At 36.3% G+C, this 12,022-nt stretch overlaps 1 protein-coding gene across 1 annotated transcript; it reads left to right on the top strand.

The window, feature by feature from the left end:
- On the top strand, positions 1–12,022 carry LOC132307175 (sodium-dependent phosphate transport protein 1, chloroplastic-like). Its single transcript, XM_059804863.1, has 10 exons — positions 1–494; positions 6,128–6,235; positions 6,513–6,668; positions 6,898–7,113; positions 7,190–7,399; positions 7,789–7,926; positions 8,609–8,710; positions 9,716–9,781; positions 10,068–10,152; positions 11,431–12,022. The coding sequence occupies exons 1-10, from the start codon at positions 78–80 to the stop codon at positions 11,526–11,528; spliced, it is 1,596 nt and encodes a 531-aa protein (XP_059660846.1). The 5' UTR covers positions 1–77; the 3' UTR covers positions 11,529–12,022.

Raw genomic sequence — 12,022 nt, 5'->3', positions numbered from 1 at the left:
AATATCTTTTTTTTCATACAAAAAAAAAAAACCCACTCAGGCTGCGTGTTGGTAAACAGTTCTCTCTCTCGTGCGCGATGAATGCGAGAGCTTTTCTCGTCTCTTTCTCGCCACCCAAACACAACAATTCGACTGACCTACCACCTCCAAGAAAGTTTTTCTGCTCCAATTCGCGCACGAACACGCATCTCCGGTTTCGATTTCAGTTTCTCTCTCTAGAACGTACAGGTATAATTCATGTTTCGGGTATTGCGAAGGGCTCAGGCTCAGCTTTGAGAGAGATTGGCAAAGTTTGGGCAGACGTGAAGTCGGAGCCGTACGAAATAGCTGACTCGGCGGCAGCCGAATCGGTGAAGTTTGGGGACTCCCTGAGCGACGTCGTATTGGAGAATGACGACTTGGACAGTTCGCTTCCATGGTGGGAACAGATCCCCAAACGTTGGGTCATCGTGATTCTCTGCTTCTCCGCTTTTCTACTTTGCAATATGGATAGAGTAAGCTTCTGTGTTCTGTTCTGTTCTGTTTCTTAAATCATGTTTCTGCCCAACAGCACAAATTCCCTATACATATGCGTCTGTGTAACTTTTAAGCTGAGGATTTCACTTGAGAATTGAACCAGCTTGTGTGTATGTGTGTGTATGACATCCATGTGTTTGTGTGTGTGTGTGAGAGAGAGAGAGTTTAGATTTTAAACTATGTGGTTTTTGAAAACAAACCGGCTTCATGTTGCATAAGTTTAAATTTCTTCGTGGAAATGAGGTTGTTTAGAATGGAAATTAAGTTGAGCATTAAGCAGGTTCATGTTCCTTGTTCTTAATTATTACTATTATTATCATTATTGATGTTGCCTAAGATGTCATTTCCAATCCATTGGTAATTTGGTAGTCTCACCTCTTGACAATGGGTTTTGCAGTTGCATTTTTGTAATTATCTTGACTCGTTTCGATTAAAAGAATGCACTATGTGTGATCGTTAGATGACTTATTTTGGGGTGTTAATACATATGATTTCTTTTGCGCAAACTAGGCCTCCTTGTAGTCAGTCATAGTGAATACTGAATACCAATAAAGAAAAGTTTCAATCGAAAGCCTTGTGACTTTTGAGGCTGAATTTATTCTAGTATAATCAGTGTCACACCCCCACATTTTCCACGCATAAGTTGATCAGGCTTATACACGAAAAACGAGGGATATCAAAAACAATTGGCAATATACAAGCATGGAATACAAAATGATGATAATAAAAGAATTTAGACAAGAAAGGAACACTAAATAATACAACATCCATCCATCCTTTATTTAATACAGTACTTCATTACAATTTGGAAATCCTATGTCAAGGATCCCTAAATATAACTCTGAGAGTTCAACGTCAAAAGTAAATAAAAACTGAAACTGAAGTAATACATAAAACTTCTACCCTGAACTGGATCGTAAGAGTAGATGAGTTCGGATGGTGGTCCCACACTGCTAACCTCAACCTTGGAACGGGTACTGACCGTATCCTGAAATAACAACAATGGTGGGTCAACCCCACGAGCAAGTCCTCTCTACTATGACCCAAATCAGAGAATCAAATAAATTAATCATTATGAATCGGTTGAGTACTATATCTGTATACATTCTAAGGGAACTATCCCATGTATAACATGACCTCAACCAGAATAGACGGTGATCACTTAGACTCACACTAGGTGGTTAAGTGTCGCCTTTCCCCACCCGGGAAATCAGCTATTATACATGGTGCACGGTACTGACAACACAGACTATAACGAACTACACAGTGATAACACCTCGCAAAGTACTGATGAATATACTGAGCATATAAGTTAGGCAACACATGCCAGCAATATTAATAAATATACCGAGTATGTTAATTAGGCAACACATGCCAATAATATTAAACCACATACCCCGACAGCCACACATCTGTCTATAGCAACGAATGCATAAAGTATAAATGAGTCTAAACTTATTAGCCAGCTCACATGGTTCTATATGGCAACACATCCATATAATATAAATGCGACATAATTGAAACAGTCCATTTATAACCTGAAATGCACACAGCATAATAATCATGGTTGATATATGATTAACAGTATAAATATCTCATAATATATATTGGATAATTTATATGACTAAAACATGGCATTATTTAATTTAATACCATTTAGTAAGATATTAACACTATTTATATTTAACAATGTCATTTAAATAAATCACATTAATATCCGTACTGTGAACGAGTCAATAAATGCTTAGAAAAGATTAATCGGTCATAAGAATAAGTAACGGGTATTAAAATAATAATTTCGTGGCCCGTTAAACCCGTAAATACCAACACAGTACCTAAAAATCCAAGTTTAAGGTTCTGGAATTTACAAAACAGGCCTTAGGGGTATTCTGGTAATTTCCAGCAGCTGTAGAGACCCCACACGCGCCCTCACGCGCCTCCCAGAGCCTCCCACACGCGCCGCCACTTTTCTCACACGCGCACGCGCTTACACGCGCCTTCACGCGGGTCTAGAACCTCCCACGCGCCTCCACGCGCGTCTGGCATCAGCCACGCGCGCGCACGCGCTCCCACGCGCGCACCATGGCTTCCTGCAGACGTGTCACTTCCTAGTTGGTTGGCTGCATCCGGACTCCGTACTCGCGTCACACCGGATCATCTCACCCTATCTTCCCTCCATCCAACGCCCACAGATCCGGGTGTACCGCGGTAACATGGACCGCGGTGCACCGGATCAATCGCTGCTGTTTAATGGTCCAGATGCGCGCGCATACCCTCCTATGGTGCGCCGCATCACACCGGATCACTCCGGTCATCTCCCCCATTGCCGGCGACCGGAAAACTCGCCGGAAGGTCGCCGGAAATTGCAGAAACTTATCGGAAAATTCTAGAAAATTCTAAAAAAAATCCCAAAGGCCATAATAATTATTTTTAGCTATATTTTGATTACATAGGCCATAAAATAATTATCGACCACCTTTAATAATTAAAATTTCCTTTCTTTAATAAATAAAAAAATTAATTTAATAATTTCCTAGCATGATCTCTAAGCTCTATAATTATTTAAATAATCTAAACAATTAATTTATGGATTCAAAGGGGAAAAGTAGATAATAACTTGCCTTTTTGGATTTAAAATAAATCCGCCGGTTGCGCGTAGTCGGGTAAATTCCCTACACCGGTCCAAGCTCCTTTCTTTCTCTCTCTTCCTTTCCACACTTTTACAATGGCTCACTAGAATTTATAATTTGTTTCTAACTCCCTTTCTTTCCTTCTAAGGTAGGCTAGCTAATTTATATACAAATTATATAATATAAATATTACAAATATCTATTTTTGCATTTAATTAACCACATTCCCAACCATAAGGCTTTAAGGCTAGCAAGCCAAGTCAAGCAAGATGTCCTAAGGTAAATCCTATCCTAAGATTTAATTTTTTCATCATTACATTGATTTAATACTAATATTATTATTACTAATATTATTATTAATAAAACTTTTATAATTATTATTATAATATTATTATTATTATTATTATTATTATTATTAAACTATTATTATTATTATTATTATTACATAAGAATACATTATATCATTATAATACTTTATAACACAAATATAATACTTTAATTAACTAATAATGATTAATATAAGCATAACCAACAAATAAAATTATTAATAATAATACATGCATAATTAAATGAATAAATTTACTATTTTAACATACACAATTAATTTACATGCACCATTAAATGATCTTAATATAACAATGTAGCATGCACAATAATAGGTAAAGGAATCCACACATAATTGAATTTAAATAAACTAAACTCTTTAATAAAATACGGGGTATTACAATCAGCCTCTGTTCTTTAGATCCCTTGTTTTACTTTGATAGTATCATAGATCGTGTCAATGCACAGGAAATGAATGTGTTTCCATTATATCAAGTCTGAAGTAATTGGGATCTCCCCACTAATTACTAAACTGTATCCAATTGAAATTTTCTTAGTGAATGAAAAAAGGATAAAAAAAAATAATTTGGATCATTCTAAATTCTGTTATGCTAGTCCACCTGTTGGCTTTTTCTCTGATACTACTTTCTGACTTTGCTCTGATACCACATTGTTAGAAATAGTGGGCTATACAAACAAATGCAAGAATCTATATAATTTGAAAGAGAAATGGAGGAAGAAATATAGTATTTCACTTATACCTTAATAAAATTGCTAGAGTACATGATTATATAGGCCTTGAAAACACATATCTATGAATTACATATAAATGCCCATAACTCTCATTTCTCCCACTAACATAATCTTCAATAGGCATAACTCCAACTAACATAGTATTTACTAGGTTCAACTCTCATAACTCTTGATTTTACATAACATTAACTCCCACTAAGAAATCAAAATTTTATCAAATAAGTTTATATCTAACTTCTTTGAAATTGGAATTTGGAACTATACCTGAAATTGTTAACTCACCAATTTCATCAACTTTTGTCTCTTCTTTAGCACATTCTTCTTCTTTAATTTCTCTTTCCACTTCAATCTCCTCCACTTTTTCAATCTTTTCTTCAACATCTTTCTTTATCTCTTCCTTATTCACCATTTCACTTTGGCCTTCAACTTTTGAATCTTCAATTTCTTCAACTTAATTGTGTTGTACGCCTCTTCATTCTGCACAAATTTGTCCTCTAAACTTTCATAATTAGCCTTCGTAAACTCATCATCCTCAAAGCATTGTACCCAATACTCCATGGGTAGTGATTCACTTCTATGATTGGAAACAATGGTCTCGAGCATCTTCCAAACACAACTTAGAGTTTTGGACTCTCCAAAATCCTCCCAAATTTCTTGATGTATTGCTTTCTGCAACACTACCAATGCCTTTTCTTCTTTCTTTTCTCGAAGCTTGTTGGACATGCCATTCTTTGGCTCTAATCCAACAACATCCCACAAATTACATGCTTTGAGGTATGAAGTCATGATGATTCTCATTCTCCTGTAATTAGAGAACATCATCTTCTCACTAAGAAAATACATTTTCTCCCCTTCATCATCATCAAGGAGAAACATGTTTTTCTCAAATGTTGAACCTTCTAGGATCAACGTCATCAGGCCTTCAGGATCATCTAGGCTCTGAACATGAAATCTGGCTCTGATACCACTTTGTTGGCTTTTTCTCTGATACTACTTTCTGACTTTGCTCTGATACCACTTTGTTGGAAATAATGAGCTATACAAGCAAATGCAACGATCTATATAATTTGAAAGAGAAATGGAGGAAGAAATATATTATTTCACTTATACCTTAATAAAATTGCTAGAATACATGATTATATAGGCCTTGAAAACACATATCTATGAATTACATATAAATGCCCATAACTCTCATTTATCCCACTAACATAATCTTCAATAGGCATAACTCCCACTAACATAGTATTTACTAGGTTAACTCTCATGACTCTTGATTTTACATAACCTCTCCCACTAAGACAATTTACTACCCACTAACATATATGATAAATTCACACGTGCATCATGGATATAAAAATACTTGAAAATACTAAATACTAAAATACTAAAATCAGGTTTATTATTCAACACCACCACCATTGCTTAATGCTGATTAACTCTCATTGCCCCAGCCTTACAGTGAGTTAACTAATAAACTAAAAGGGGGAGTAAAAGGATAATATATGGTGATGAGCGCATGCCATTGTCTCGAGCATGTAAAAGAAGTAAGTTAACAATGCCTGAGAGAATTACCAGTTTGTATTCAATAACAACTCCCTCAAAGTTGAACTGTTGGCTTGGCCTAGTATTTTATGTGGTGAGCCTGAAAATATTATGGAGGTTAAGGGTTCAAATTTTGGGGCTTAGGACTAAGGGGTTTGAAATTCTTCTGTCTTTCAGACAAAAAAGAAAAAGAAAAATTGAAACTCTTGATCTCTCTCTTGTAACTAATTCCTTAAATAATTGGTTAACCTAAATATAATTGGAATTTATTTCCTTTGTGATTGATGTCACAGACGTTGTCACATTGCTGGTTAGTTATTAGTTCTTCTAGTTAGAAACTTTAAACAGATTCTGTTTTGCAGGTAAACATGAGCATTGCTATTCTTCCAATGTCCCAAGAATTCAACTGGAATCCAACAACTGTTGGTTTGGTACAATCTTCCTTTTTCTGGGGCTACCTTCTTACTCAGGTGACCAACAAGCTCTCTTTGTTCACTTTTGTTTTTTTGACTTACATGTCAGACATTTCTGTTTCTTTTAGTTTACCTCTGGGTTAGATTTCTACTTGATGACTCAAATTCCAGCTTATTACTATCTAACTATTCTGTATGGTAACTTGATGCCAGTATTGTACAGATAAAGGGATTAGTCATCTCTCTTATGTGCCGATGACATATCCATCATGTCTTATAACATTTCATTATAACTTGTTCTTGTTTTCTTCCTAACTTGCAATATTAAGCTCAGATTGCTGGAGGTATTTGGGCAGACACAGTTGGTGGGAAGGTTGTACTGGGATTTGGTGTAATTTGGTGGTCTGTTGCTACAGCTCTCACTCCAGTTGCTGCTAAGTTAGGATTGCCTTTTCTACTAGTTGCTCGAGCTTTCATGGGGATTGGTGAGGTTGGTTTTGTAATTCACTCTTACATCTATTTCCTTCATCTGTTCAGTCTCTTAGAGAAAGATTAAAAAATGAAAAACTTGAAATCTATTCATATATAATGGGGTGATGAATTGACAATGATGACGTTGTCTTTATCTTTTTATTTTCTGTTATGTTCATAGATAATGGATGTTACCTGGTTTAGTTTTCTTCTATTTTGATGAGTCAGGGTTCTTTGTTCTCTTTTAGGGCGTTGCAATGCCAGCTATGAATAATCTTCTATCAAAATGGGTTCCTGTAGCAGAGAGAAGTAGATCATTGGCACTTGTATACAGTGGAATGTACCTTGGATCTGTAACTGGCCTGGCGTTTTCACCATTTTTGATACATAAGTTTGGGTGGCCATCCGTCTTTTACTCCTTTGGTTCTATAGGAACAATTTGGTTTGCAGTATGGCTAGCTAAGGTAACTTTTGAATTATTTGAGATTTTAAGACAATTGTTTCTGTTGCAAAGTATGTGGAGCTGAGATTTTCCCATAGGCACACAGTTCACCTCTTGATGATCCTCAACTGCGGCCTGAAGAAAAGAAGCTGATTCTTAGCAACAGCTTTTCGAAAGAACCTGTTAAAACAATACCTTGGAGATTGATCTTGTCAAAAGCACCTGTATGGGCCTTAATAGTGTGTCACTTCTGTCACAATTGGGGGACGTTTATTCTTCTGACGTGGATGCCTACGTACTACAACCAGGTAAATCTTATTATTGTTTGCTATTTATGGGCTCCTATCTGAATATTTTGCTATTACAAGCTTCTGTAATGTGTGATATAGAGGATTGAGGACTCTGAACCATACAGGCTTGCTTGTTGGCATGTATTATTTGGATGTTCAATTTCCACTAGCTTATGCCTGTAGGGTTATAGTTAGACAACAATGCTGCCAAAGCTCTGTCTTTCTTCTTAATTATTTTTGCTGCAAAAATGTTGAAAGCTAAAATTAGAGATAATTTCCCATGCCTCTTTGTGGTACAACTTCTTGTGATTTTGATTATCATCTTGACTTTTTGTAAAATAATGTTTGATCGCTTAAAGTATTGACTGGAGGACATATCCTTTTCTCTTTGCTATATTCTTTTTCAGGTCTTGAAGTTCAATCTTACAGAGTCTGGTCTGCTTTGTGTATTGCCCTGGCTTACAATGGCAATTTCTGCAAATGTTGGAGGGTGGATTGCGGACACACTTGTGAGCAAAGGTTTATCTGTGACTATGGTCCGAAAGGTATTACTCAATTTTATTATTTTATTAACTGTCTAATTTATACTCTGAAGGAGTAACTTTGTTGTAATATACATTAATATGTAAATTTCTAGGGCTACATTTTCAGTAAAATTCTCCCAAGATGATACTATGCGATTGAGTTATCTCTAGACTCTAGTCAAGAGGTTGGATCTAAGGAGACCCTTGCTCTTGCCTCGTAAATTGAGATCTAATATAAGACAAGTGTTTTGGCCCATCAAGGGACAGACATGGCAAAGTAGAGTGCATAAAACAAGATAGGTCACATGTCAGATTTACATTTGTCAAAGGGAGACGCGTCCATGTTCCTGTTACCCCATTAGGACTGTTAAGTAATTAGAGAATGTCATGTGTCCTCAGCACATGGCGGGTGCTTTGTTAGAGGTTGTTATGCAAACACAGGTGAAATGTTATCACTTAGCAATTTAAGGTCCAGTTCCTACACCCTTAACAATTTTGTCCATCCCACTCATAGTGCTGGTCAAGTTAAACTGGTAGTTTTCTTCAGAACGGCTATTAGTTGTTATTTTAGATATGCTGTTGAGATGATCTCAGCTCAGCTTGGTGCATCTCTTGAAGATTTCATTTTTTTTTTTTTTTTTTATTATTATTGTTGTTGTTGTAGTTTTAGGTTTCTGAAATGCTGATATTTGTTTTTCTGCAGATCATGCAGACGATTGGATTTCTTGGCCCTGCATTCTTCCTAACTCAGTTGAGCCATATTAATTCCCCTGCAATGGCTGTTTTGTGCATGGCTTGTAGTCAGGTTAGCTTTTTGCTACTTATGGACCCAAAAAATGGATGTATTTTTACCTTGAATTTTTTAAAATTATATTCTCGAATTTTCTAAAAAGGTCCATGACAGATTGAACTTTAAATTCATTCTATGTATTGCTTTGCGTAAATATTTTACAGCATCATGAATATATCTTGAGATGATCCTGAATTATATGATTTTCTAATTCCCCATTTAAAAGAAGAAAGGAGGGAGAACACATATTTTCCTTCATTTTGGCACTTGTTCATCATATTGGCATCTGGCAGTACTTTTATGCTTAGTGTGCTGTTTCACGTTGAGTTTTTAAATAACTTAGTTGGTCTGGAGAGTGGGCATGACAAATTCTACCAATATACTTAATGAGTATAGTTTGATTTTACATAGCATCAATAGGCAGCATACTGTACAGAGGCTTTTGACTTTCCCTACTTGTTCCTTCTCAGATTTTCTTTAGCAGAATTTATAACTTTTTACAAGGTTCATACTAGGCATCTACATAGCTCTTCTGGAATCATTGCCAACCTGGATGATGACATCTCTGTTATTTGCAAATCTCATTCTTTTATCAAACTTCGAACTTCAGTATCACACAAATTTTATTTTGTGGTAATGTCATACGTAACGACATTTTTGGTTTAACCATACATATTTTCTCTTTATATGCTTTTTCCCATTTTTCTCCATAGGTAAGGTACACACACCCACTTTGTCCGAATTGGGACCTGAATCTGCAACTGCCTTTCCGGGACAGTTGAGCTGATACCAATCAGGCAAATGCTCGGTGTACCATTATTTCATTTCTTTGTTTTTTTTTTTTTTAATTTGAAATCCAACTTCCGTGCTACTGGACTACGTAGAGATGTCCTAATACTAAACGGAATTGCATTGAAATTGTTTATGATGTTTATTCCTTCATTCTCATTAACGGGGATTATGGTTATGGTTCAGATATTAAATCCAACCTGACCATATTTTCCATTTTGTATAACACAGGGAACTGATGCATTCTCACAGTCTGGTTTATATTCAAACCATCAGGATATTGCCCCTCGATATTCTGTGAGTATCTCTATTATTTTTAATTTTTTTAGTGAACTAATGGTGCTTGCTATTGGAAATATTGATATCATAGGGTGGTCATCTGGGGTCTGAATGGTGGGCATGAACTTCATATTGCCATTATACCATTGAGCCATGATTCCATGAATCAATTGGCAGAGGGTTCCCTTGTAATGGTGTTTGATTTTATTCTGCACCATCATGGGGTTCTGGTGGTCATGGTACTATAATCTTTTCACTAGGGAAAAGTAATTTTTCTTACTTTTTCTTTTAAATTGTTTTGCAGGGGGTATTGCTTGGTCTATCCAATACTGCTGGAGTATTGGCAGGCGTCTTTGGAACTGCTGCAACTGGTTATATTTTGCAACATGGTTTGATCTCATGTCCTTGTCTTTTTTAAACTGCTAAAAATCCAACACAGGACTATATGATATATTATCTGAAGATTCAACAGAACTTCAAGCTTTAGTTTCTCATATCTTCAACTGGAGAAGACCTGGTGTGGGACTATCGTAACACAATTGATGCATATATAACGATAGCCATAGAGCGACTCCATTGAAACGTTTGAATGTGAGACTCACCACTTGAAATTGGTTGCCTAGGAAGCACGGGTGCAGATAGGACACAACATAGACATGGTGACACGGCAAATCCTAAAAATTAAGACACTGTACTTATAGAAAATAAAACTGTGGTTGTTGTTGATTGGCTTATTTGGCCTCAAATTTGGGCATCTTTAGCAATTCCTAATTATGGCTGGCTAGGAAATAAGCTGAGGCTCAAATCGTAGCATAAACTTGAATAAAATTTGGTCCTAGATTAGCTCAGATTGAAGTACATATGTTTACATGTATATTTTAGATATAAGTTCTATAATATTTTGTAGACAAACTGTGGGGTTAACTTGATGAAGACAAATAATGAAGTCCAAATTAGTTTTTAAAAAAAATCATGATTCCACAACCAAATGAGAAGACCAATGGAATGTTTAGAAACAGTGGATTTAGTCACTTCTGTGCATAAAAATGATAAGGCTGTTGTGTCTAGACCAAAGTCACATAAGGTGGGAGCGGCGGAATTAAGTCATAAGCAGTGAGAATTTGAGCGAGGGCGCGTGGAGCGTGAGAGCGGGAGTGCGCTCGGAGAGTGAGAGCGACATCTGTTGAGAAAGATTGTGTGACTTACGTCTAAACCTTTCATTACCAATGTCAGACTTATATGGCCCTGGGGACCCTAAGATATTATGAAGACAAGTCACTTTTGTGCATGACGATGCTAAGGCTGATGTGTCTTAACCTTGCATTACCAATGATAGACTTACTATGGCCTTGGGGACCCTTAGATATTATGAAAACAAGTCCTGCTAACATGACAAAATCTGCAATCCTTCTGTAATCATGGGATACCTGTTGAACTGAGTTCCTCCTCGCAACATCTTGATTTGTTGAAATGCGTGTCTCTCTGTCTTGACCTGAAAGCTATCTGTATAAATTGAGACAATCGGCTTACATTTGCATTCTCTGATATATATATTTGTCCTCTCTCAGGAACTCTCAAATGATATGCATTGAAAGGTTTATTTTAATTTGTTTTATTCCATACTAAAAGAAGAATTTTATTACCCTCTCCAAATTGATGATTCTCAGGTTCTTGGGACGACGTCTTCAAGGTTTCAGTTGGACTGTATTTGGTTGGGACCGTAGTCTGGAATCTCTTTTCAACTGGTGAGAAAATATTGGATTAATTCTTAGATATACTGGTCTTACGGATGCGGCAAGCATGAGTAGAAAAGAGGGGTGCAATTGAAGAAAAGGGAAGAAAGTGAATGAACTTGGTTAGGAATTAAGGAGAGAGCAAGTTGATTTATGTGCTTGTTCCTCTTGAAGAATAGGAGAAATTTTTTGAACCCCATGCAAGGAGCCAACTAAAGATGCTTCTATGCCAGCGCCCGCGCATATAAGCGGATTTTAGTTCGATTAAGTGGCTCCTCTCCCATGCCATCTTAATTGAGGGAAGATTAGTACATAAAACCATCCTCACACTGCCTGTATATGTTATTTAGGACCAAATCTAACACCAATTTTGTCATTATTAATTGAATAAATATTGATTTATCTCATTTCTAGCATTTATTAGAAAAAATTCATCTTCAAATTAAACTCCTGTGCTGTTATAGGTCTATGGAAGTATGTATATGACGATAAAAGAGAAAAATAGTACTGCATTTTCAGATGTTCA

Source organism: Cornus florida, unplaced genomic scaffold (assembly GCF_030987335.1).
Source record: "Cornus florida cultivar Cherokee Brave unplaced genomic scaffold, ASM3098733v1 CherokeeBrave_3.0.0_Hap2_Chr05, whole genome shotgun sequence".
In the NCBI taxonomy this organism is placed as follows: Eukaryota; Viridiplantae; Streptophyta; class Magnoliopsida; order Cornales; family Cornaceae; genus Cornus; species Cornus florida.
The sequence above is the reverse complement of the archived record's forward strand: the minus strand, read 5'-3'. Positions and strand labels throughout refer to the sequence as shown.

Coding starts and splice junctions, on each gene's coding strand:
- LOC132307175 (XM_059804863.1), top strand. CDS start 78: ATGAATGCGAGAGCTTTTCTCGTCTCTTTCTCGCCACCCAAACACAAC. Junction 6,236..6,512: donor GGGGCTACCTTCTTACTCAG/GTGACCAACAAG, acceptor TATTAAGCTCAG/ATTGCTGGAGGTATTTGGGC. Junction 8,711..9,715: donor TGTGCATGGCTTGTAGTCAG/GTTAGCTTTTTG, acceptor TGTATAACACAG/GGAACTGATGCATTCTCACA.